We start from the raw sequence: 27,748 nt of genomic DNA on the forward strand, positions 1-27,748 counted from the left end.
GAAAAAGACACCAAAATGACGAATCACTTCCGATGCGTCTTCCTGGAATCTTTTTCTGCCGAAACCTGTACCTTTAATGCTTTCTTGAGGTACTAATATGAGCTTACTTCCGCAAGTTACGACTTAACCAATCAAAAATTTACAACTGCAAGTTTTTGAACTAAAATTTGCTTTCATTAAATCACATGCATACGCTCGCTGTCAAAATTTTCTACCAAAAAAGCGTCATAAGACTCCTCAGAGAATGTTTTCTTTGAATGATTCTTATAGAATGAATATTACAGTTTACTTTCTGCAGATATTTCAGCCTCTTATTGATAGCAACTGTAACTATGTAACTATCAATTTAATAATGAAAAATATGGATTCCTGGATATTCAGGGATACAAGGCAGTATTGACGCGGATTTAGCTGCAAAAGAGGCCGCTAACATGACAGCAAACATAGAAAGGAGCATGCCAGTTGATATAAGTCGTGTGGCAAAAGAGCGCATAAAGTGTAGCTGGCTGCGCGAGTGGACATCAGTAACAGACAATAAACTAAGAGCAATTAAAAGAAACTGTGCACGCCTGGGACTTCAGCATACAGGTCCATTAGAAGAGAGGAGGTAGAAGTGGCTCGGTTGCGAATTGGTCATATCCCGGCTAAAGCATGGATACCTGATGTGTGGCGACCCTACCCCGTTGTGCAACGTTTGTAATAGCTGTCTCTCCGTGCAGCATATCATTGCTGAATGTCCGTCCTATGAACAGGCTCGACGGAGTAGGTGAATTCAAAACAACATTGCGGAGGCCCTTGGAAATGATTCAGCCCAAATGAACAAGGTGATCAAGTTTTTGAAACAAATTAAGTTATTTGATCAAAAATAACTTGGAACGTGGTTCTACAGCCTGAATGTCCGTGAAGTGATGAAGAAGGAAATAAGATGAAGAGCATAATAACCGAAAGATTCATTGCTCACAAAATAAAATAAAAAAAATAATGAACCTGTTCCATAAAACGCTAAATCTCCATTTTCAAATTCACGAAATGGTTGCTTAAATTATTCTGCAATCCCCTTAACTGGAATGTCATAGTTCTCAAATCTCAACTACTAAAGTGTTGCTAGTTTCCTCCTAATCGCAAATCCGCATATGAATGCTAAAATTTTAAAAAAGTATATTGAAATAAAATGTATTTAAATTGCAGAACAACTCGTAAAAACGATTGAGCATTTATTGAATCGAGTTTCTAACAATAAGCAAATCTTACTATACACCAAATTGCAAGTAAATAATTGATGGCGATCTTTTAAATTAGCAACAATCGCGAGAATTCCAGTAAACAAACAATAATGAATTAAAGTTACAACTAATGAAACAATGCCATACAAATTAATCAATTTAATTAAAGAAGCAAATAATAGTATAACAGTTGGTGTAGAGCAGAGAAGGCGAGTGATGGATGTTGTTGAATTTTAACGCATGAAATCCCCCCTCCTTTTAATCAACTACCTTATTCAATATCAAGGAAAATATTCCAAATATTTCTTGCTTTATTAAATCGCTTTGCATCCCGTGACAAGCTATTCATCTTGCCGCCCGTCTGTCTGCGTTTTTAAAATATTATAATATTCGTTATTTATTGCATAAAAATAGAATTATTATAATTTTTTTTTTTTTCTGTACCAGAAGAGAAAATTATTGACAATGCCAGCTTTATACAAAATTGTATTTATTCGAGTAGTAGTAGAAAGTATAAATTTTTTCCTAAATTTTGCCTGTAACGCATTTCTTAAGTTTTTAAAAGTATTTTCTAAATTTGCATTTATATCAATTTCTAATCCGTGGCTTTTACACAATTATTTCTGTTCTTTAAACCAGAATATTTCATTATTAACTACTTCATTCGCAAGAATTTTAGGGTACCTACAATTGGGTACATTCAAGACTATATAATTTTAAGAATATATAATTTTGGTATAATTTTAAAGTGTAGAGGAAGATGGGAAACAATTTAGTCTCGAGGTACAAAACATAATTTGGTGAATTTACCAAAAGCAGTAAATTTCAGTATAATGTTGGTAAGAAGTAAATTTGACACAATTTTCCGCAGTTTGAGGAAAACTTAGCGAGTTAAAACCTTGAAGAAGTAGAAAGAAAAAGTAATGGTTGCGTTGACACCAGATTGTTATTTTGTTCGCTAACAAGTTGTTTTCTCTACATTGTCTGAAGTGTTCTACTATGAGATGTTTGTTGTGAATTATTAAGTTCATTTAGTTAGCTGTGCTGAAGCAGTAAGAACTGAGAGAATTCCATTTGAAAGGTAGAAGAACTGCTTTCAAGAAGACTTTTGAGTCCTTTTGTGTTTCAAACGTGTTTTTTAGCAATTAATTTTTTCTCTTTTCCTCTAATTCTTCCTCCTTATGTGTTTGTTTGTCAATCTAACTGTCAGCGGGTGGCTCGGAATTAGTTGCTACAAGAAGTCACATTAATAAGGTTTTGACTAAAAACTGGCCAGTAGAAAGAGCCGCTTTACTCAATCAAGCGAGGTTTTCTTCTTAATGTGTCCCTTTAAACTTCTATAACCAAAAAACATGTAGGCTTATCACTTTTATTCCAAACATCTTTCCGGTAATTCTGGAGAAAAGAGTGAATTCTTGACTTTTCCTTATTTAAATCAGTGGTTCCCAACCAGTGGTCCGCTAGAACTAAGATATGGTCCGCGAAACACTTAACATTTTAAAAATAATAATATATTTATTTGACATGCGGCCGCTTGTGCGGCGACGGCACAGTAAGTGGGACTTTAAGCGAGCGTAGAGCGCCTAAAAACAAGTCCGGGAATTGACTAAAAGCAAATGATGCGTATAGCTTTGAACAATCTCATCAATCCCAGGATTACCCATCTTGTTAAGAAATGCAAGCTCAAGATGCACATTAATATAACTGAAAACATAATCATAATGTTAATTAAAGTTTATTTTTAAAATGTAAAAGTAGTTTATTGTGATATTGAACCTGTGGTCCCTGCTAACAACAAAAATATTAAAATGGTCCCAGGTCATAAAAAGGTTGGAAACCACTGATTTAAATAAATAGCTACGATGGCGGCCACTAAAAGGAATTCAGCGCAGAAGTCATGGGGAGTTTAATACATGAAAAGCTAAAAGCAAAGTTCCTGCCTTTTACTGAATACTATTTAGTCGCAAATTACGTACTTCCTTTGTCTTACCTACCAAGATGCTCTTTGGCCACAAGGCACTGCAAAGCTATTTCAAATAATATTTGAAATTATAGTTTTTTTTAATTCAAATAAAATCTAATTAAACACCCTCTTGAAACAATCGCCAATACTTGAAAGTTATCGATTCTATCCAAAAACCTATCAATCCACCAGGATTTCGTTGTGAATCCTTAGATTACCATTCGAGCCAAAATAGCCATCTACGATCCTTCCATTCCAGGCACAAAAGAATTCAAAATGCCCTTCTCTAACTGCAAGTTATTCAATCTTTTTTCCCTTCTTTGCCCCATCTTAAGCGCTTCTTAAACTGTAATGAAGATTAAAATGTAAATATACGCTGTTATTTCATTATTATTATTTTTTGTAATTAATTGTAAATATTTATTAATATAGTTTGTCTATCAATCAATCGAGAAACTCTGCTTTATCAGATGCCTATATCAATAAAGTTGACTGTTTTTGAATCTCCAAAGATGAAAATTTGACTGCTAGTGACGTAAAGAGAAAAATCCTGTGACTATTCACTCCACATTATTTGTCTCATATTTTTTATATTTGTTAATTTTAGCACGCGAATGAGCCAATAGCTTGAACTTAGTTGGTTTCTTCATTCCTAGAATTCAAATTACAAACGACGCTTTCAATTAAAATTAATATTTTCCATTTCTCTGAAATGATACTACGTAAAATAATTAGGGTGTGATGAAGATTACAATGTAAAAGTCAAATTTTAATTCAAAAGTTTTGTATAAATGATACATTCACGAAGAGGAAATTTCTTATCAAAATGAAACAATGAGAAATTGAATTAACATTATGCAAATTTATTTAAATTATTTACTGTCTTTATTAGCGAGGACAGACTCAACTCAGCATATTAATTATGTTGCTGTGTCAACATAATGTATTAAACAGCACATGGTGAATGATTTTTCCTTGGGCAAACAAAGATGTAATTGAGATACTAATTCTATTTGCTGTGTGAAGCGATGTTCTTATAATAAAGAAAATTCGTGTAACATTTTTGTCTCCATTTACATTATTTATACTTCGAAGGCAACAAAATAATACTTCTAATTAATAATGATAATAACATAAAAAATTAATACAAAATTGAATAAAAATTGAATTGATACGAAACAGAAGAGTGTTTAAAATACAGAAAAATGTGCTAATAAACTTTAAGAAAGAGAAAACTGCATTGTTTTCACTTGGAATTTAGAAATTAGAAAGATAATATCTTCTACAGCTGTCGTCACCTTGTAAACACATTCTAAACCCAGACCACTCACAATTACGAGGGTCGTTTGAAAAGTCCGTGCAAAGTCAGAGAGATAGCACCACTGGCGCGTATCGAGGTTATGTTTAGTTAGTAGCATCTCTTGGAAGAACACACACCAAGTTTCAGCCAGATCGGTCTATTTCTTTGTGTTTGGCATTCGTTTGAATCGAGGAAGCCGAATGATTTTCAAAAAATGGACGATAAAGAATTTCGTGTGTTGATTAAACACTACTTTATGAAAGGCAAAACGCCTCAGGAGACTAAAGAGAAGCTTGATAAACATTATGGTGACTCTGCACCTTCGATTAGAACAATTTATAAGTGGTTTCAAAATTTTCGGAGTGGCCATATGGGCACAAGTGACGCTGAACGTTCTGGACGCCCTGTTGAGGTTACTACACCAGAAATCATTGATAAAATCCATGATATGGTGATGGATGACAGAAGAGTGAAGGTGCGTGAGATTGCTAGTGCTGTGGGCATCTCGAATGAACGGGTACATAATATTTTGCATCAACATTTGGACATGACAAAGCTATCCGCAAGATGGGTGCCGCGATTGCTCACGCTTGACCAAAAACGAAATCGTGTGAAGTGTTGCAAGGATGATTTGCAGCTGTTCCAGAAGAATCCGCAGGACTTTAAGAGTCGTTTCGTCACTGTGGATGAAACATGGATACATCACTACACTCCTGAGATCAAAGAACAATCTAAACAATGGGTTACCAAGGGGGAATCTGCGCTAAAAAAGGCGAAGACCGTTCCTTCGGCCGGAAAGATTATGGCGACTGTCTTTTGGGATTCGCAAGGAATAATCCTCATCGACTATCTGGAAAAAGGTAAAACTATTACAGGTGCATATTATTCATCGTTATTGGACCGTTTGAAAACCGAGCTGCAAGAAAAACGCCCACGATTGGCCCACAAAAAAGTCCTTTTCCATCACGACAACGCACCAGCTCACACCTCAGCAGTTGTGGTCGCAAAATTAATGGAAATAGGGTTCCAACTCGTTTCACATCCCCCTTATTCTCCAGACTTGGCTCCCTCGGACTACTATTTGTTCCCCAATATGAAGAAATGGCTGGCGGGAAAAAGATTTTATAAGTGTATAAGCCTAAAAGGAGACTATGTTGAAAAATAAAAAAGGTTTACCCCAAAAAATTAAGTAGTTTTTATTTTTGCACGGACTTTTCAAACGACCCTCGTATTGCATCAAAATAACCTGCGCCACAACTGTATCATTAGCCCATTACTCCTAGATTTGTTTTTATTAAAAATTACTATAATAATTTATAAACGAAAAAGTAATTAGTTTTAATATTTGTTTGAGCTTGGATATTCAGAGTAGGACTACTGCCAGAAATCGTGTTTTGCTGTCTTAACACCAACTCTTTCTTTCAAAGAAATAAGAACATCGTCACAAGTACCACATATATATAAAACAACTCTCCGAGTTCCAATCCTGTGCATCTGAGCTCCGTCTGAATTGTAGAGAAAAGCTGTTATTAAGGGTCCCATCTTGGTCCAATTGTGGAAAGTGATGCGAGGATGAACTCAGAAGCTTTTTAAAAGGAAGGATCTTGTGTTACGAGCTATGTATGTTTTCTAGACTCCGGTAGTTGCGCATGGAAAGGATATCATGGTCCGAGACTGGGCTTACAATGTTGAAAGACAGCCCTTCAATGTCGACTGCCCCTTAGATGTTTGAACGATTTGGAGGAGGATTTGGGACGGATGGAACTACGAACAGTAAAGGAGGAAAGCGATAGAATGAAAGCCTTTATTAAAGGAAACCAAAGTCCTGCAAGGGCTGTAGGAAACAGAAAGAAAGGATGCTAAGTATTTGAGTTTGCCTCGGTGAGAGGCACATAAAGAACATGATTTAGTGGTCACCAATAAATGTATTTAGAACAGGGTGAGTTCTTGGATAAATCACCATACTTTAGGGCAAAAAAAACATATGGAACGGTGATTCAGAATATCTTGACATCATTTTTCTAATAAATAAAATTAAGAAGTTACATTTTTATCTCGAAATGAAAAAAAAATACGTGTTTTTTTTTGCAATGGTAAGAGACAGTCCATGTTGAGACCATCAAGCAACGTATCATGAAGGTTGATGACCAGCATGAATTTAATTAAAAGTATACAAGAAAAGTTCTACAGGGTTATTCACATGTGAGCTACATCCGCCCACAGATAGAGACCCACGACATGCTATTCTATTCCACATACAATAAATACAATTTTCTATTATTGACCACAAACAACTAAAAGAGACAAGATGAAGAAAGTTTTTACTGACAGTTTCTGGACGACGCTGGTAAACAAAGCTATTACATTTATAAAAGATTTATTGTAGAACATTTCTTACTATCTTACCAAAATATCTGCTGGGGTAGTTTTTAAAGAATACCAACTCTTTCAGCCCACTTTCAGCGGATATTTTTCTCCTCCAGATAAATGTTCGTATCCATAAACATCCGTAAACTTCTTATCCACTTCCAAACCCAACAACTACACATGTGTTCTTTAAATAAAATAGGTCAGTTTTCAATGGGCCATTAAATTGGTACGTCTATCGATACTCCATTTTGATTTCACGTATCAACAACTTCATTGGTTTCTTATTTTTATGTTTTTCCCCATTTCTTTGTTTTATTGTAGTTTACTTTAATTTATTATTTTATTTAAACCTTTATAATATGTGTATATATTATATATTTAGATAAAATATTATTTTTTTTCAGGTGGAGTTCATGTGGAGTTCAAAAACCGATTGGTTTATTAGCAGTATTGAGGAAGAAAATAACACAGTCAACGGCCTATCTGTATTCCTGACTAAGAAAAATCCTCTCCTTTGGGAAAAGAAAATGACTTCTAGATTGTGCTGATTCAGCCACTTCTTAACAAGCAATAACATCATCGCTCTTTCATACCGGGATAGTAAAGAAGGATCATTTTGCCTCGCTAAAAGAAAAAGTTCTTATCAAGTATACTTACTTTTTATCTGAATAAATTTATATAATGTTATGAACAGAATATATTATATAATCCCGTGTAATGAGCAAGGATACAAACTACACCATTTACAGTCTCAAGAGATCTGTGTAATACGTTTCAGCTTTTTTCTTTTATTTATATTTTTATTAAGGTTTCTAAGTTGTTGAGAAATTTTTCATCACTTAATGTAACAGCGCCATCTAGACGAATATAATTGTGAAGAAAAAATACTATATTTGCAACTAGCAAATATACATACCACTTCGATATTATATTGACATTAAGAATAGATTAAGGATCAGCTACAGGATTTCAATATTTCGATGCTCCCCGATTCAAAAAAAGAACGATAAATATTGTTTTGAGAACAATGTTGAAATTTTAAATTTAAGGATATGTTGATTCGTTGCAAATGCAGTTAATTCTTAAAAGAAAGTTGAAACTATTTTCAAATCTTTATTTTTTATTTAGATTTTAATGACGTACCCACCTTTTTGTTGTCAAGAAGATACCTGAAATATTTATTCAGAATAGAATAGTAGAATTAAAATAGATGTTCAAATTTCAAACCTTTGCATAAAAAAATAATAATGATAATTTATGATTAGGTATAATTATTTTTTCTGCGGAAAAATAATAAATAAATCAAAAAACTGTTGAATCAAATCAATTTATCATCAAATTTTGTTGTCAAATCTTGTAATAGGGCAATTTAATCCAGTTGTTAAAAAAAATAAAATAATAATAAATAGTTCTATTTATAATGTTTTTTATGGACAGTAAAATGTAATGTACAGTGAGACCCTTCCTCCTCACAGTCAAAGGACTAAGGTGCAGAGATTTCCTGAACTAAAATTATTTATGTAAATATATATTTTTGATGCCAATAAATCTCTCTATTATTATTATTAAAAAAATAAATTAAAAAACAAGGGTTCCCAAAGAAGAAATGGACTTGCTATCGCTTGAAAGATCTTGCAATTCCCTTAGGATATCCCGGCCAAGCAACATAAATACGAAAACCGAATTTTCACACAAAAATGTATAATTCTATACATTTCTGTTCGTTTACCATCGCTTACATTTCATTCCAAAGTTTAAGGAAGTACAGTAGATCTGCTTCCTTTCAGGCCGAAATGGATTTCTTTTTGCAATTATTCCCACTATAAAAAAGTAAAGTATGAGGAACGAACACATGCTTATCCTGTGAAGGTAGTCATTGTGGATTTTTACCGATTTGCCAAACTCTCATCTGCTGAGAGAAATATTTTAGTTTTATAAACTGTACAATTTCAACATCTAATTTAATATTGCATCTGGTATTAAAATGTAGACAGATAGCACATGAAACATGAATAACCCTATCTTTTATGCATGAAATTTTCCACAATACTGATCACAAACCTGTTTTTCATCATTATTATGCATAGACTGTGCTAAACTAGATAGGTAAGCGCGAAATTTCAGCTAAGTATATCATCCGCGCTTGAATGGGCGGTCGGCTGCCATGATAAGAGATGATAGCGGCAAAGTATAAGAAAAACAAGTGAATGGGTATACACCATCGATAGCAATAGCTGGATGATGATGTCAATGGACATGGGAGTATGTTGAGTTAGCGTGAAGAAAGTGGGATGGTGCTTACACTCTGGGAGGCGGTGGAGTACAAGGTGGTTATGGGAAGGCCGTAGAACAGAGTGTTGGGTCGATATTCTGGGAGAAGGGTCTCCTCACCGCCTCTTACACTGTGTTGTACCTCTACAGGATCTATAGAACATAGCCAAATACGGCCAGCTCACAGAGATGGGCGAATTTTTCAAATAAGACCATAACACAAAGAATAGATCACATTGTCGTTTTCCGGCTCGCCTTCGAAAGATCGCACTTTATCTTCAGGCGTTATTCTAATAATATACAATTCAACAGTATGGAATACTCCTCTGCGCAGGGTAGAGATAAACGTTTGCTCTATTTATTTTATTCGAACGCCCTCATAACTCTTTCCACTAATTACGAGATAAAATAAATATGATACATGTACCTAGTATACATATACTCGTATTTATATTTTGTCTCACAGCTGTATTAGGAACTGTTGCAATAGTGTAAAATTTTGCAATTAAAATAACAAAACTAATATCATTATTAATATATATATCACAATTAAAGAATAAGAAACAATACGATTACCTAAAATATATTGACAAAATAAAAAGCTCCCTTAAGAAAGCTGACGTAAACAAAGCTTTTATGAACAATAATAAAAATCACTAAATGCGTCCTTTCCATTAAATAGCAATCATACCACAGACAAAGTGTGGTAAAGTTCAAAATGGGCACTAAAAAAAAAAATCTGAAAACCAGAATCTAAGAGACGGTTAAAAGAACGAAAACTTGACTTTGATAGGAACTCAGAAAGAACGGAGGTGGAGCAGTGGCTTTTGAAGGAACACCGGAAATAGTGGAGATCCCGAGATGATTGCCGCCAGGCTAAGGAAATTCTTGGCCTTTCTAAAACGGCTATGGTTGGTTTCAGCAGTGCCCGGATACACCAGTTGGTTCAGGTGTTGAGTGGACATGCTTTAGCGTACCACCTTTACCCAGTCGCTTAGCTGTGGTGAGGCCAATGAGACTGTGCGGCACTTTGTAGAGGTGTGTCCCGTTTATTGTAAAACTAGATTCCTCGTCTTCGGGAGATTAAATGTTCCCTTCTCGGTGATTGTGGCATCTGGTAATCTTTACAAACTCTTTAGGGCAATTGAGTCACCATGCTCCCTAATCTCCAGTAGCTACTTTATTAGTTTACAATACAATACTGTTATCCGGCAATCTTTAGCCGGATTTGTTAGGGACATATTTCGCAAAAATACCTCAAGCGGCGACGGAAAATAGCTCTCACGGACGCATGCTCTTGTTGGTTTTGAAGCCCCGGTATCTCTCATGTGATGAGGGGTGGGCGGGGAACAATGGGCATTTTGGATTGCCTGCCTTCCTTTCCCCTTCTTGAGGGAATCGCTCTTTGATACAAGCAATCAATCAGTCATTAAATAAAATTCAAGGTCTAGACCGGGAATCGAACCCATTACCACAATACATCTTAGTTTTCCTGGCTACCATGGCACCTTTGATTAATATACAGGGTGACCAAAGTTATATGCTCCACCCACTTTTTTTTTAACGGCGGGAAATTTCGAAAAAATAAAAAACACGTATTTAATCATTTTTAGTCTAGTTTATTTTCAGTGATTGACCCATTTTTTTAAACCCTTGTATCTCGAGATACAGCATCCAACTTATGTTTTTCAAATGGAACGTTATATTTTTTGTTGCATATTTTTGTAGTATTTGAGCTCCTAAAAACAACAAAAAAAAATTTTTTGAAATCGGTTAGGTTTTTCTAAAGTTATGGTAATTTAAAATATGAAAAACAAATTTCAGTTTACTGTCAAAATTACGTTATTTTTTTTTAAAGAATCTATTCAAACTGGGCACAACCAACGGATAGGCAAGCCAAAACTCTGGACTCCCACGCTTTGCTTGTAGTAGCACTTATTGTGGCGAAGTCAAGATCTAGGCAGGCTAGAAGTATTCGACGTTCAGGTTGTTTTTTCTACAAACGTTTGGTTGGAGTTTTAGGAAATTAACTAATTGGCCCATACTTCTACAGAGAGAACTTAACTGGTGCAAGGTATCCAACTTTTTTTTTCCGAGACATTTTGCCAGTTTCGCTTGAAGATGTTCATCTACAACGTCGGCTAGATATGTATTTTCAACAAGATGGCTGCCCGGCGAGAGTGGTTCGAGGTTACCTGGACAGAAATTTCCATTAAAAGTGCTTAAGGACTCATTGTCCCATCCAATTGCCACCTCGATCTTCGGACTTAACCCAAATGGACTATATTTTGTGGGGATACCTAAAAAAATAAAGTGTAAAGTATCCTTAATCCCGTGGCTTCAGTCGATGATCTGAAACGTCGAATTACTCTAGCCTGCCTAGATCTTGACTGCCACTAAAAGTGCTGCTACAAGCAAAGCGTGGGAGTCCAGAGTTTTGGCTTGACTATCCGTTGATGGTGCCCAGTTTGAATAGATTCTTTAAAAAAAAAATAACGTAATTTTGACAGTAAACTGAAATTTGTTTTTCATATTTTAAATTACCATAACTTTTGAAAAACCTAACCGATTTCAAAAAAATTTTTGTTGTTGTTTTTAGGAGCTCAAATACTACAAAAATATGCAACAAAAAATATAACGTTCCATTTGAAAAACAAATGTTGGATGCTGTATCTCGAGATACAAGGGTTTAAAAAAATGGGTCAATCACTGAAAATAAACTAGACTAAAAATGATTAAATACGTATTTTTTATTTTTTCTAAATTTCCCGCCGTTTAAAAAAAAGTGGGTGGAGCATATAACTTTGGTCACCCTGTATACATCAAAAAATTAGATGAAGGAGTAAATAATAGAAGTGAATGTCAGGGCATTAGTCTTATGTTCTAATACTTTAGAAATCTAAACAAATTTAAAGCTAAATATAGAAAAATTTAGATATTTTAAACACGTTAGTGCGACGAGGATTTAGAGAAATGCAATAAATATCCTAGTGTGACGGTAAAACAAAAACAATATTAACAAATGAAATAAAATAAATCTTTTTCTTTTTTTAAAAGAAGAAAGAAACAAAAATTATAACTTTTTAAGTGACATATTACCAGAAAGTTGGGAAGGAAGGTCGAGCATTCTTAGCAAAGTACTCAACTTATAATAGATATAAGTTTTCACAAGCAAACTTGTTTATTTTATCGTGACACTTTCAAGAACAAAACGAAACAGAATTACCAACTACTTATTTTCTGCTAAATGCGTTCAACTGTTCAGCTAAAAAAGAGGCAAGAGTTTGCATTTTTTAAAGAACATATACGCAGAGTTTTTGTATATAGATTGTCAGCTAAAACAAGATTTCCTGTTCTTTAATATAACGAAGAAATGAGTATAATAGAAGCAGAGAACTGTATCATGACGCTACAACCTGCTGTAATGTTATAATCAGTCGTCTTTCTTAAGAGAAGGAAGTTTCTTTGAATGAAAGAGAAAGTACCACACAATTCTGGAGGCGAATCTGCCATCCGAAGTCACATAAAACAATTTTCTCCCACCTATTAAATATTCGCATTAGTCTGAGCATAATGTGACTTTCATCTTGCTATATCCACAACCCTACCCAAATCTTTAAGATACTCCCTTGTAAAGCAGCCTTCTGGTATGTGGACAATAACGTCAAAACATTCTTGAACTTCTCATTTCTGAATTCTTGAAATTTGGATTTCCTACAAATTGTCTAAACACGTAAAACGCATAAGAAAACAAATTCTGGCGTTAAATGGGTCACATCACTGCCCCTTTAAAATATTCAACGTTCTAAATTGTAAACACAAACGCTTTCAACAAAAAAAAACAACATGAATTAGTAAAGTAAAGTAATGCCTATTTTTTCAGGCGTGCTTTAACGTCCAACTACCCATTAGGTGTGGTGGACGGAGGCAATTAGCAAACATACTTAACATACTTTACTGCAAAGTTCTCGTATTAAACATTAAATAAAATCCAAGGCCTAGACCAGGAATCGAACCCAGTGCTACAATACATCTGAGCATTGCAGGTCTCGCTTTTAACCGCTCGGCTACTGAGGCGCCCCTAAAAGCATTAATAATGTAACTTAAGTTTATGATTATATCTCCACGATGGCAAGACAGAAAATTATGTCGTTCTTTGCTATGAATTCTGCAGAGAAACTGTCCCATGAAGTCCCTTTTTTATTATTATTATTTCTTAAGGCGCAACATCTGAGACAATGAAGCTGAATATTTTTCAGTACACAGCCGGCTTCAAGAGCAAAGCAAGAAGAGCAATTCTAAGGATTTGAAATCCGAGAGGGAATCCTGAACGCTTACTATTGAGTTAATCACTTAATTATTGAGGTTGTAATGTTTGACAACCCCATCACTCATTCTCTCAGAGTCTCTTATTCCTCTGTTTTGAATGTACCTATCTTATCTTCTACAAGAAAAATTTATTAAAACTTCTTTTTTGGCTATTTGTTGTTCGCGATAAATTACTCTTGTAACAAAGAAGTATTATTTATTTTACCCTTTGAATCTCGTCTTTTCAGATATTATCAATGCTTTTCTTCTACATCTCTAATCTAACATTCCACAAGACCTAAATACCCCTTTCATTGGTACTTACTGAAAACTAAAATATTTCTAAATCCTTTAATATTCAATATAATTGCTTGATACAAGCTTAAAACATTTACAAAGTATAAAAATTAAAAACGAAGATTCGTCAATACGTTATCAAATTAATTAAATTGGTAATAAATACATATATATTTATATAGTTGGATAATACAATTATTTCAAATAAAATGTGGACTAAATAAAAAAAGCAAATAGTATCGAATGTTTAAGTAAACGATTTATCAAATATCCACATCACGTTATTGGACAAAAAAGAAATAAAATTACTATAACTTTCTTTTTCTAATGGCGACATAACATCCATTCTAACAGACACTTATTTCAGTCTAGTTCATGTTTATCGTGCTAGTAATTCTTAACTAGTAACTTTATTTTATAAAAGTTCATGAAATTTGTCAGCGTTTTGTTTTGTATTTCCACATTATCATTGCAATTCTATTTATCCGTTAGACATTAGATTATTAAAAAATAATATGGAATAACTGTAAGGGCCACCAATTAATCCTTAAAAGAAGAAATAACTGGCTGGATATTAACGCAACTTTATCTGCTAGTTAATTCGTTAATAATTTTTCCAAAAACAGAATCTTTAGCTGTCTATCACAAGCTAAAGGTAATCACATTTTTTGGACAAATCAGAAACTGTTTTATAGTAAGAAGTTCGCATTTATTTGAGTCACCAATTATGCTTTTACTTCATTAAAAAGCTGTAAGGAAGAAAACAAATATATTTTAGGGAATTGATTTTGTGTTCTCACCCAAAGACGAGGAGTTAGCTTAATAATGGCAGCAGGCACCGTTTCAGGTAGGTACCTGCATTAGACGTTCTCCGGGTTGCTACGAGAAGCAACCATATTTATAGATAAATAATTAGTATCTCCAATACAGCATTAGTTAAAATACCTAGGAATCAGGTTGGATAGATCTTGAATGACAATTTCGTGTGTATTAAGTTTGATAAACGATAGAAAAGTAGGATATATTTACTAGTATGTTGAACGCCATTAACTGGTGTGAAGAGGTTTCCTCGGACATGATAATGATGATAGATTGTCGCTCTTTTAGTACAAAAAGAAAGCTACGTTATAAACTTTTGTTCTAGAGATGGGTTCTTAAAGACAAATCTGCGGTATTTCAATAATTCAATGAATTTCAAATTCCGATAATAAGCAACAACGTCCAGAAAATACTTTTTAATAAATACTGTTGAGAAAAGTAGAATAAAATGGTTTGGCCGAGTGATGCGAATTGGAGAATCAAAACAAATATAAATAAAAATAAATAGGCTAAATTAAAATTACCTGGATTGCCAATGTGAATTGCCTTGATTAATATTACCTTGATCTTGTGGCCAAATGTTAACCATACAAAGTGATTTTTGAATGCATCAACTACTTCAGGATGGACATTTAACACCAGAAGACTTGGTTTCTCATTATTTTCCTTGTACTGATAATATTTTTGTAGTTGGTAACTAGAAAATATTTTTGTTTAATTAATTAAAAAATTAAATGAGGAACGTTAAAATCTATTTATTTTCGATTTAAAAAAAAAGTGTAAATTGAACTGTATAAAATCTGGGCTTTAAATTAGTTACTAAGTCTGAATTAAATAACAGCTTAATAACTTATTGATTAATAAGTAAATAAAACATACAAATTTAAGTTTAAAGCTAATGAAAGCTTTCAGTTTCAAAGCTTGCGGTCTAAGTAATAATAGTAGTAGCTTGTAGACTAAGTTTTGAGACAAGGTAAACCATATTTCACAAATCCTAATAATTCACGTTAAATCTGGATTTATTATTGAAGGTTTTGAATTTAATTTCATCATTAACGCTTGAATGAAGACAAATTATTCGAATAAAGAGTAGTATTTAGTGTGATTAGACTGACGGCTAGAGGTGGAGAGGTTGATAATGCTATGAAGATTGGGCGGCTACAAGAAACAATTTATATGCTAATACTATTCATCTGTTCTAGGCGGGTTTGAGTGACATCTTATCTGGGTGGTATACGATGGACAGGTAGGGCAGTCACTTGGCAACACTCCAAGAGTCAACCTCTTGTAATGGAAGCTCATTTGTATTTACTTAAAATATGGCTAAATTAACTTTCTTTTCGTTTTCATTATATTAAGAGAAAAGAAGAAGGATTCATCATTGCAATAATCGAACTGTTTCAATTTTTAATTTCTACAAACAAAAAATGTGTTACCACATAGATTGAAGAAAGACATATAATTGAGATGTCTAGGGAGTGAACAAATTGTTTTTAGTCTCTCTTGTTCATTTAGTAAGTTGACTGTTATTTTCATTATTCAAGATTTAAAAAAGTTGTAGATCTCGGGAATAAAACTGAAACCATTAAGATCGCTCGATCACTGGTTGAGAAGTGGAAATAATAACATATAAATAATTTATCAAACCAAAGGTATTACTACTAAGTCTATAAGTAAAAGCAATTGAGTTTAATTAACAAATTCAAATTAAACAAAAAGCTATTATTGAAATTAGTAGATTGCAACATAAGTTTATGATTAAATAATGCGGTTGCTGCAAAAGTTTATAATTAAATGTGGTAAATTGCAACAAAAGTTTATCGTTAAAAGTATTATATTGCTACAAAAGTTTTGCTCAAAACCAAAATTGAGTAGAACCTGATGGCGTACTTAATAATCTGCATTTCTAAAATAAATAAGTAAATGAAATAATAATAGTTTTTTGCCCTAAAGCTTATGACAAAATAAATATTTTTAATGTAGAATTACTTTAACTTTGGTAGATGATTTTTCATAATTATTTGATTATAAATATTTTCAGTAATGAGAAAAACTAATAAAATAAAAACTTGTAAACTACATATTTCTGAAAAATAATTAAGCCAGCACAAATTACATTTTTATAGTTAAATTAGATATTATCCCTCAGGTATCTTCGGGTTCTTGCTTTAGCAAAATAATTATTTAGAGAACATCAGAATTAGTCAAATAATTAGCCAAAACAACATTTGAACATTCAAGTGAAAGTAGTTAAAAGTAATGTACCCTTATTGGAAAAAAAAAAACAAGTTAAATTCCACTTCACTTGCCTCTACACCAAACTGGATTAATCCATCTCTGGCTATAAATGTAAGTCCAAACCCGTTCATGGATTCAATAAATATGCGCCTACGATTGATAAAATCATAGATATTATCCAGTACTGCGAACCCAATCACATTTTCTAAGAAAACGTTTCAACGCTGACAAATGAAATTAGTAGAAATAAATATTTTTAATTAATTATTTTAATTATTCTTTAATTTCTAATTGATTTAATGAATGATGATTTTGGAAGTAACCATTCATTTTCTTAAGTTGAGATACCAAAACATTTTCCTTTATTTTTTTATTCCGAGTTGAAATAAATATCCTACTATTCTTCCTTCCAATTATTTATTCTCGGAAATTTAACCCGATGGTAAAAATATTACAAATAATATTTATATCTCGTGGTATTCAGTAATGTTTCCCAGTAAATACTGGCCACAAATTAGTTTCCATTCTGCTTTAGATCCCATGGGGGTTCATCTATCTTCATTGCCATTTGTTATGGCAAAATAGAACTGACCCAGGTCTGGTAACAGAATTATCTCTGGGGAATCAAATGAAATTTATACCGATTCCCAATGATTATTTATTGACACTGCTTCTTCTTTAAAATGTGTTCACTTTTAAAGTTTGATCTGCAAGAAAAAGTGTCCCCCTTTTTTTTAGTAACATTCTGAACTAGCCATAGGGCAAATACCTATAGGTATGGAGGTTAAGTTGTGACTTTACAAGAAAAGAGAAAGTTGGGGCTCAACGTTGTGTAAAGACGTTTTCTGACCGTTATTGGTGCTGACATACACGAGAGCGTGGACATTTATCTGTCCAGGACTGTCACAATTAATTGCCATACAAATATTTCCTATATTTTGTTTGAGTAATTTTTATAGCCTTTAATATATTATTAAACGAACAGAATTAAATTTCTACCATTTACATTGTAAGTCCATAAATAATCAAGATTTTCTTATTTGTAATTCGAAATTCATACATTACTATATTTTGGCTGATTATGACCTAATTTTAATAGATATTAGCCCGCTTAAAATTGTATAAACTGAATAGAGATTTAGTGTATGAAATAAGTTTCCGATTCATATTGATTTTAACATCAACATTAACAGCTTAGATACTTAATGTTTTTCATTAAGTATATAAATTGTTTTAAGCGTTAATTTACACCCTCAGTTAAAAAATTATGACAAAACGTTATATAAGGAACTAAGTACCTTACATTTGAAATAACAATGTTTGGTACCCAATCCGGTGGAACAAAACTTGATTAGTCCAGTTAGTAATCTTTTATTACCTTAGTTTACTATAAGCAGGAGCCAGTATTAACTGCTAGAAATGTGTACGACATGAGTTGGAGAAGCTATGTTCTAAATAAAAATAAAATAAGGTCGGTGACTCCCTTTTAAGTCATTGGCTTAATCTTGGAAATAACTCGCTCGTTCAAGGCTGAGCTTTGAAGAAGAACGATGAAAGAAAAGAAGATTTTAGGCACGTTCTTTCCGTCTTTTGTAGTAGTAATGTGTGCAAAAAAGAAAGAAAGTAAAAAAGTAAGAAGAGAACAGTTTTTGAGCGCTCATCAAGATGTATGGATGTGATACTTGATGAAGTCTTAGAAAAAGAAGATTAGATTAGTCAGAGTAACCTCAACAAAAATAACTGTTAATATTCGTTGTGCTCAATGAACACTACTTATTTCCTGACCAAACCAAACTCTTTCATAATGCTCTCTCAAAGAAAGCCACTAGCTCGGTCCTGTAAGGGATTCTATGAGATCAAGTGAATTCATGCTTGATGATCAATTTTTCAGCGTGTCCTGGTTGCTAGCCGACAACCTATATCTTTGCTTATTTATCAGGTTTACATAATTATCAACAATCCTAACAACTGCTTAATTTTTATTTTCAATCCAATGTTTAAAAATTATAGATTTATAGATTGTTTTCTATTAATTTTCTAAAACTTTAATAAGTAATTAATAGCACAAATATTAAACTATGTCCACTTACTAGTTACACTTTTCATTGGATTAAAAAATTCCTCAGCCAAACTGAGCCTTCTAGATTTAATTTCACTACTCATTATTCATTTTCAAATCCATGTAAAAGTCAAATTAACTCTGTGTTACTTGGAAGCCCCTTCCCCTGCATCAGCAGAAATATAGGTTAATATAGAATGAGACTTTAAGCCAACCCTTTATCAACTTTATCTAAACACTCGTCAACATAGTTTGGAGAAGGCTGTTAATAATAGAACAAAAATTAGCCTATGATATTGTTAATGTGAATAAGTTAAGTTTTTAAAAAGATATTTACGTTGTTTACATATAAAAATTGACCAAGAGAAAATTAAAAATAAAAATAAAAAAAACAGTTGCAATACAGACGTGTAATGCAGCGTGTTTCAGGCTAGCACGGTATTATGAATTTAAAGAAGATATAATGGAAACCAAATGGAAATTCCTCTCTCTCAGTGAAAATACATGAAGAAAGATGTGTCAGTTTTAAAGCTCTACTTCACATTCTGGCACCTAGAAAACCTTTTGAATAAAAAGTAAATAAAGTGCAGAAGAAAAATTAAAGCAGACTGCTTCAAAAAATTGCAAATGAATTTTTTTTTGTAAGAGATAATTTGGACCTTTTAGAGTTTTATGAACTTTGAGTGGTTTGACTTCTACAGCTAATTTAATTCGCATAACATTACAAAAAAGTTATTCCAATGTAAGTGAGCAAAGAAATATTTTTCATTCTTTCTCACAAATAAATGAGCATTGGAGAAAAATTAACATTCATTTACGATTTTCATGTGGGTGTGATTATTTTTGAATGTGATCTAGGGTCCGTGCCCATTACTTGTACGCATCTCGGATACTGCAGGATCTGCGGGAGAATTATGGGTACAAATTCGGGATAAATAGTAAGTTCAAGACGACAGATTCTAAATAAAACCAGAATTCAATTTTGACATTGCCAAAGATTTGTTTTCTAAACTTTAATAACAACATTCTCCATAAAACTTCCATCAAGTTTAATTTAAATAATATTCTTGCCGTTACAGACCATACTGTTTAAGAAAAAGTCATCCTTGAATCTTTAAATAAACATTTTGAATAACTGAAACAGTAAGATAATGACTTCATGGAGGTGGCCAAATGCAGTCCTTCTTAACAAGTTATGTACAATGTGTAACTATAGAGTTGTCAGAGGTTGGAATCATCTCATTGTCGTTTGTTCTATTCATGAGCCACTCTGAAATTATAGTATTATATATCACTTGTTAAAAAGGTAACGTTGAAGCAAATGCAAATGCAGATCACAGAACATAGAAGCTATAAAACCATTGTATTTCTCTATCATTAAGTCCACAATAACAAGATCTTTTGAATTAAATGAATAATGCATTGCCAGTATGTAGAAATTTAAAATGTAAAGGGATTATGGTCACTCCGTACTTTAGTTAGTATAAGCACTTAGAATAAGTTATAAAGTATTTCAAGTTATATACCTCATAAGTTCCTGATATTTAAGTGCATTAACACAATATTATTTCCGATAAGTGTCACACTTATTTCATTTTGTTATATAGCAAACTTGATTGTATGATTATTCCCCGTAGACAAATTATAAAAATAAATAGTAATGAATATTTCAATCAAGACGTGGAAAAAGGGCGGGAAATGCTTTGCTTTGCCTTTTATTTAACTATCCCTTAAAAAGAGTTTTGGAAACTGCAGAGAGCACCACAGCAACATTTTTCACAAATTATTGCATCTGGTTGATCTTCTAAGTTTTCTGATTGAGGCAGTGGCTAGCCTCTATTTTGTCAGGAAGAAGAAGGAACTTATTTTATGCAAGGAATTGTGAAATAAGTACGAAGAACTTCTATGACTTCGAGCTCAACTCTTCAGTAAGGAAATACTCTTGCCATCAAACTTTGCTCAGACTTGTAAGTCCAATTAAACAGGAATGGATGAGGTGATGAGGTGCAGACATTCTAGAACGCGATGACGTAGGCTTTGAGAATAACCTCCCTTGGAATCAAAGGCGTAAAAAACTGTAGCTTCATTAATTTCAAAGACCAATCCCCTACGAAATTTATGGTACAGCCGGCAAAGGGGCAGCTTGGAAATGAAGGACCAATCACAGGTGAATGCCCTCTTGAAGGATCCTCCTGCCTTCAGCAGCCTGGCAGGCATTGAATGAGATAGTCCAATTGTTAGGATGAGTCTCGAGGAACTTTCTGCCACATAATCTAGCCAATTTAAAGAGGAGGTCAAACCGGAGATATTAACATTGTAGCCCAAAACGAAAAGCAGATCATAGCCCTTGACACGGCTGAAGACCAACTCTCTGGATTTTAGATCAGTGAGAGGTGAAAGGCACACTAAGATGGTAAACTTTAGACACTAGCAAACTTGTTAGTTTAACAAACGATATTAACAGTGTTACAATTTAATGCAAGTCATCTTTCTTATTTCTCATATTAACACACTTATTAACATATTTTACCAAGTATATGACAATAAATTGTTCTAAAGTTAGGTTTTTGTTTGTTTGTTTTAAGAGCAGTATTTTAGTTTTTTCAGTGGCAATACTTCAGTGTGTTAAATGTGATCCTGATGTGACGAAGGTACATTTAGTTGTGACCTGTAAACTGAAGGTAAGTAATTTTTACTATAAATAAGTTGGAGTGGAAAAATTACACATTTTTTTATGGTTCTATAAATAATTTGAAATTAAATTTCTATAATCAGAATTTTTTCCCGTCTGAGTAATTTAATAATTGTTCAATATTTATTATTATTATGCTTTTTTTCGTTAAAAATGTAGTGCTACTTTCAATTGTTTAAGAATAAAAATTGTAACACTAATTTTTAACAATTTTGGATGTGGTTTTTGATATATTGTAGAAGATAAAAAAAAAAGTCTCTTCTACATTTTCTGCTAAATTTTCCAAAAACCATTTCGCCCCAATACTACACGAGTTAGAATCTTTGTCAGCTTATGTGTTTTTTTTTAATTCAAATATTAAATTGACTTTTTTAAAGTCTTAATTTAATCTTTACATATATCTGATTTTATTCGTCGGTACCAAACCTTCCATGACCAAACATAATAAATTATTTGGGGTAAAAACTGGTTTTAATCAATCAATTCAACGAAAAACATTAGATTACATCATAAAGAATGTATGCAGTAATTTAGTGAGAAATAAATGTTAATTTTAGAGCTCACTTTTTTGTATCACAATTTCATTCTATACTATATACATAATTTGACAGTTCCCCTTTTATTATAGAACAAGGTTTTATTCGTCAGTTGTACAAGCAAATCATCTCTTCTTTTTTTAAAGCGGCAAAAGATCTAATATCGCAACCTGGTAATTGAAACGTAATCATTCAAGATTTTTTGATACGGTTGTTTCCCTAATCTTTCTTACAATCTGTACTAGGACTCAAGTTTTTAAACTACGCCGTGTTCTATAAGCAGGTTAGTTACAGATTAAACTTATCCCAGCATACAATTAACTATCCTCGCCTCTGGTTTTGCACAGCTAATTTCTCTTGCAATATTTTATCTCTGGAACTGCTGTTTTTCAGTATTTGTCGCACTCTCTTTAAAGATGTAGCTTTAAGAGAGGTTCTAACCTAGTGAAAGGCGTAATAGTCCCATTCATTGCCACTTGGTCGGCCAAGTTCTTTTCCTCTGGGTCCAATATATCGCGGCACCAATGTAACTTTAACATTGTTTCTCCAAGAGAGTAGCCGTAACTTCCAAATAAGAGCTGAGAAAGTTTTTGGACCTTCATCAATTTCAATATAACACTGACTGGTCGAAAACATTAGAACTTCTTTATTTTTGAGGTCTCTTATCACGCATAAGTTTTAATCTGGAACATTGAGAAATGAATTTAAAAAAAAACACTTACGAATAAAAAATAAAACTACTAATAACTCAAATTCTGCTTTATAATTAAATTAACATTTACTTTTCATATATATTTACATACATAATAATTTGAAAACAGCAAGCTGAAAATAAGAATTTATTCTGATAAAGAAATCGAATTCTGTTAATACCTAATAACCCAACACATAAAACCTGCTCACATACAATGATCTGGTAGAGTGCATTCCGTTTCATTTCAACCGTGTTCCCTCCTGTACATTACCTAATGGTTCTACATCCTCTCACCGCCCCCGCATTCCTAACTGATAGATTAAACTCCCCGTAAAACCAAATAACGATAAACTTATCGATCATGGTGACTAATACAAATGCAATCTCACATTGTACACCAACAATACAATTTCTTCCTAATTCAAGTGGCATGGAAGTGTATATAAACGTTGCAACATTTTCCTTGTTAATTGTTTGTACTTTTCTCTTCTCACTGGAAAATTTATTTATCAATTATTTACTTTACTCAATTATTTAACAAATTGAAAAAAAAAAAGAAAAGCAAAGGCTTAGTTGAGTAATGATAAAATATTGTTTAACAGTACGCAAATACTGTTTTTTGTTGTTGTTTTTCTGCTATCAAACTAGAAATATTTTTCCCCTCAATGGGCAGGTCACAAAGCTTACCAAGTACCACTTAGACGTTCACTCAAAATTTTCTGAAGAAGAGGAGATTTGGAGAACCAAATAATTACAAAAATTTGGGAGGATTCTAGGTGGATAATCTCAAAAAATTTTATTATATATATATATACATATTTATAGGGGGAACCTATATAAACCCATACGGAAACAGAGCCACACTTTATTGAAAATATCTAAATGAATGGGATATTGATCATTTCCCCCGGCGGGACAATAGACGATTGATACTCGCCAAACCTTTACAGGGATTAACTGAAATTGAATAAACTACGGCCTCCCATTAATTAGTCCTCTCTTATTGAAAACAAACTCTAAATTATAAGCTGATCAGATTTTATTAGGATTCCAAATAACCTCCCAATTAAAGCAATGAGTCAATTAAAACTTTTGAAAACACCTTGTAAACATAGAATTCTACAATACATACATCTTGATGAATGAAATTATACGTACTTTTACACCATTTTTTTACTAAATTTTGTTTGGACGAAAGGGGGACGAAAACTCGTAATTCACTAATTAACATTTTACCAATAAATAAAAAGTAGCTTCACGCTGGATTTGAGCTCGGAATCTACCACTCAATCAGAACTCATAACTAGTATAGAAAAAGTAAATGATTTTTTATTTTATTGATTTCATGATTCTTTTATATTATTTTTATTTCAAATCCTGAGAAATAAGATGTTAGAACACAAGCTCTGATAAAATTCAAATTGAAACTCAACATTTCCTGAAGAAATGGATGAACTAATCTTTGACAGTGTACTGGCCATTATTAGAGAAGATAAATACTCACAATAAATTGACAAATAGTTAAAGCTACAACTGTAACTGTGATATATCCACCAATTTTCCTCAAAAATTTCTATTTCAAATGAAGCTAGTCTGTTAATGTTATCAATAAAAAACGAATCAAATTAAATCCAAAATTCTTCTTTTTACAATAACCTTGCTGTCACCAATAAAATTTCAACTATTACATAAACTGGTATTCATTTTTCGTAGTTTGATCCCAACAAAATTTGCGCTATTATTTTCGCATTTTCATTTGCAGCTTCTAAAAGAAATGCAATTGGAGAATGAGAGTATTATGGGGTAACCCAAAAGATTCATTTAGATATTTTCAATAAAGTGTGGCTCTGTTTCCGTATGGGTTTATATAGGTTCCCCCTATAAATATGTATATATATATATATATATAATAAAATTTTTTGAGATTATCCACCTAGAATCCTCCCAAATTTTTGTAATTATTTGGTTCTCCAAATCTCCTCTTCTTCAGAAAATTTTGAGTGAACGTCTAAGTGATACTTGGGATTGGAATAAGAATAAGACTTCCCTCTCGTTCTGATCAACAACACTTAATTTACTTCAGACAAACTAGAAGCCACTCAAAAAGTATTAGTCGATCGTTTTGAAAATGCTGTTGAATATTCTGATTCTGAAATTCGATGAGGCAGTACTTACTCACAGAATTGTTTTCTGATAAGCTTTTATTCTTGGGGTAGTTAAGCATGTTATGATATAACAACACTTTTTTTTATTAATATGATCAGTATTTCTTAACCATTAATTCATATTTATTATTTTTATAACTCTGCAATGTATAAAAACACAAAAATAATAATACGTCATGGGTAGTGATGTTGGGATAACATAAATTTTTCACCAATAAAAACAACTGGATAGGAAAACAATTAATATAGATGTTGGGTGTTGGTATTAATGACAGCTTTATATTTAATACATCATATTAAATATAAACATATAAGAACAATTTTAGTTTATGCTTATAAATAAATAATTTTTTATTGAACTAAGAATACAAGATAATGTATAGACACTAAATTTGTTTTTGACGTATTAGTATTCAATAACATTTTAAGACATCATTCACATAATACTCGCTATAATTTGTTTCTGGTCAGAATGGAGCAAAACAATACATTAAGATTACTGGTTGGTGATGTAAAGCATTATTATTCTAAAAATTTTAATGACTTATAAGTACTATAAGATCAACTGGGCTTAGTTCCTTCATGATGAGCTAAAATAAGGAAACTGTTAGCCACAATCCGTGAACACATACTGGAGGAAGAATGCATATATGAACTAGTTAGAGAAAGAATATGAGTAATTAAAGAACAGGACAATAATCACTCAATGATTCTTAATTAACCCTTCGCTACTCGTAATATTTCCAGGGAAGAACACTTCTCATTTAGTGCTTTTCATTGTTTACATATTACGATTTCTTTATATTTTTGACAATATTTTACATGCCAAAGATTGCTAACGCTTAAATTTCAGAAAATAACGCAAAAATCAATTAAAAGATTACACAAACAAGCTAGGCTTTAATTATTTAACGCAATGTTGGTCTGGAAAAGAACCGTACAATCTTACAAGCAGAGAATAGTTAAGCAGTGTTTATTTATTTATTCATTTTATTTTGTCGATTTTTCTCTATCGTCTAATGATTTCGTTAAAATCTAAATCTAATTTGTAGCAAGTTTAAACTGGAGGACCTGAATTTATCAGGCCGTTCACACTACTCGCATACCAATCCAAGGAACTCTAAGAATTCTTAACTTATTTAAAATTTTAATCGTTTATGGCGCTTGAATAAAATGTGGTAAACTTTAATATTTTTGACATTTTCTTAACCGGTTTTAGAAGGCTACGAGACGCTAACATCCTTGTTCAGCATAAGAGAAGTTCTTTACCGTATCTGAAAATGCCAAGTAGTAAGAAGGCAAAAAGAGAAAGAATCTCTATAGATTGAGACCATCAACACCATTCTAAGTTCACGAAAATTTTGAGGTAATGAGATTGAAGTGTGAAAAATGTAATGGTTTGAGAAGCATTGATTGGAGGGTTAAGAGTGCCTCGAGGCTAAAAGTTAGGAGAAAGCAGGGAAACGCGAAGTTTCTTCTCTCCCAAAGTAGGACTCAATTAAAAGTTTTGGCAGCATAGCCGGGTGGCTTGGGTTAGTCTTCACTGTAATTTACATAAGATAGGCAAGGCGGTCAACTTATGTGCCAGAATTTTGAAAAAGGGGTTGGAGAAACTTATCACGATTGGAGACGCTCCAATTAAGTTTAAGGGATATCTTGAGATATTTGTAGTTATGAGACATTTTACGATGTATGAGACATTTCTACTGGGTGAAGGAGGTGATTAGATTTAGGGGAATAGATAGAAATAGAGAGATAAGAAATACATTAGTCATAGGCTCGCGCATTCAGGCACCCAATAATAATAATCCCACTAAAGAAGGCAATCAATTTGCTTGTGTTGCTAAAATTTATTTCCTAATCGCTAAAAATGATCTTACAAACATAGCGGATAGCTGGGTCAATGTTATGGCGGTGTCCAAGGCAACAGTTACTTCTACCCAGCCTTTGTTCGTCAATATAGTTCAAGCTTCAGCAAAACTGTGAAATGCAGACACTGTTCTAAGTACAGTTTTTGTTTGCCGACATCAGTTAGTTAGTGGTATAAGACAATTTAGAAATGCTATTAGTTTCTAATTCGGAAGAAGACCAGCAGCTGTCTTTATTCTCTGTTATGGGTTGCCACTCTTTTATCATCTGATTCTCTAAACATTATTCTAGCTCGACTAGGTTAATCTTTTCTCAGCAAATCTTCATCACCAGCTTTTTATCTCTCCATATTTCTTTGACATCTCCATCTCACCTTGGTGCATTATATTCAGAGCCAACTAAATGATCAAAAAAATGAAATTTGTCAATTATAACTTTTTCCATTTACAAGTATATCCCATTATAACTAATTATAGTCTTTATATTTTTTAAAGTAAGCTAAATAATAGCCATAACTTTGATCATGAATTCCAAGTTTGATTAGGATTTCAATTAAAACCCCGCTTTAAATAATATTGTTTATCCGAAAAGGAGACTCTTGTAGCAAACTTGAAGGTACGTAAGGGAAATGGAAATACGTAGTTAGTGGAAAGTTCTGTTAAGGAGCCTAGTTGTAAATTTCATAAGGAGGAACCATCCACTCGGTGGAATAACTTGCCACTCCAGCGGGTGAATATCCCACGAGATTAAACACGCAACTGTGCAAGGGATGGGGTACTGTTTGAGGACAAGGTTTCGCTAGACGAAAACTAATTCGTCTAAAATTAATACACGACCTGCTAAATAACTTTTCTGGCCCATTATGTATTAGTTTGGTCAGTTTTAATTAGCTTCTGATGATTGTAGTAGTATGGCAGTGACAGTATCTGGTTACCTCGCATTAT

At 32.8% G+C, this 27,748-nt stretch overlaps 3 protein-coding genes across 11 annotated transcripts in view; 1 reads left to right on the forward strand and 2 right to left on the reverse strand.

Moving 5' to 3' along the window:
• Positions 1-27,748, reverse strand: part of LOC141449860 (frequenin-2) — a 242,879-nt gene that overhangs the window by 134,214 nt on the left and 80,917 nt on the right. The window lies entirely within an intron of this gene.
• Positions 1-27,748, reverse strand: part of LOC141449863 (uncharacterized) — an 84,356-nt gene that overhangs the window by 14,189 nt on the left and 42,419 nt on the right. For all 3 annotated transcript variants that reach the window (XM_074119747.1, XM_074119746.1, XM_074119745.1), the window contains exons 9-11: positions 26,816-27,202; positions 22,518-22,759; positions 15,076-15,248 (exon numbers count right to left, since the gene is read on the reverse strand). In XM_074119747.1, the coding sequence (XP_073975848.1) occupies positions 15,076-15,248; positions 22,518-22,678 (334 nt within the window). In that variant the 5' untranslated portion in view covers positions 22,679-22,759; positions 26,816-27,202. The remainder of the gene's footprint in view (positions 1-15,075; positions 15,249-22,517; positions 22,760-26,815; positions 27,203-27,748) is intronic.
• LOC141449855 (ATP-sensitive inward rectifier potassium channel 11-like) overlaps positions 21,471-27,748 on the forward strand; it is a 94,683-nt gene continuing 88,405 nt past the window's right edge. Inside the window, exon 1 of the mRNA XM_074119722.1 lies at positions 21,471-21,529. The gene's annotated coding sequence lies outside the window, so the exon portion shown is untranslated. The remainder of the gene's footprint in view (positions 21,530-27,748) is intronic.

Source organism: Rhodnius prolixus, unplaced genomic scaffold, assembly GCF_049639745.1.
Source record: "Rhodnius prolixus isolate KJV_2025 unplaced genomic scaffold, Rpr scaffold_2, whole genome shotgun sequence".
NCBI lineage: Eukaryota > Metazoa > Arthropoda > Insecta > Hemiptera > Reduviidae > Rhodnius > Rhodnius prolixus.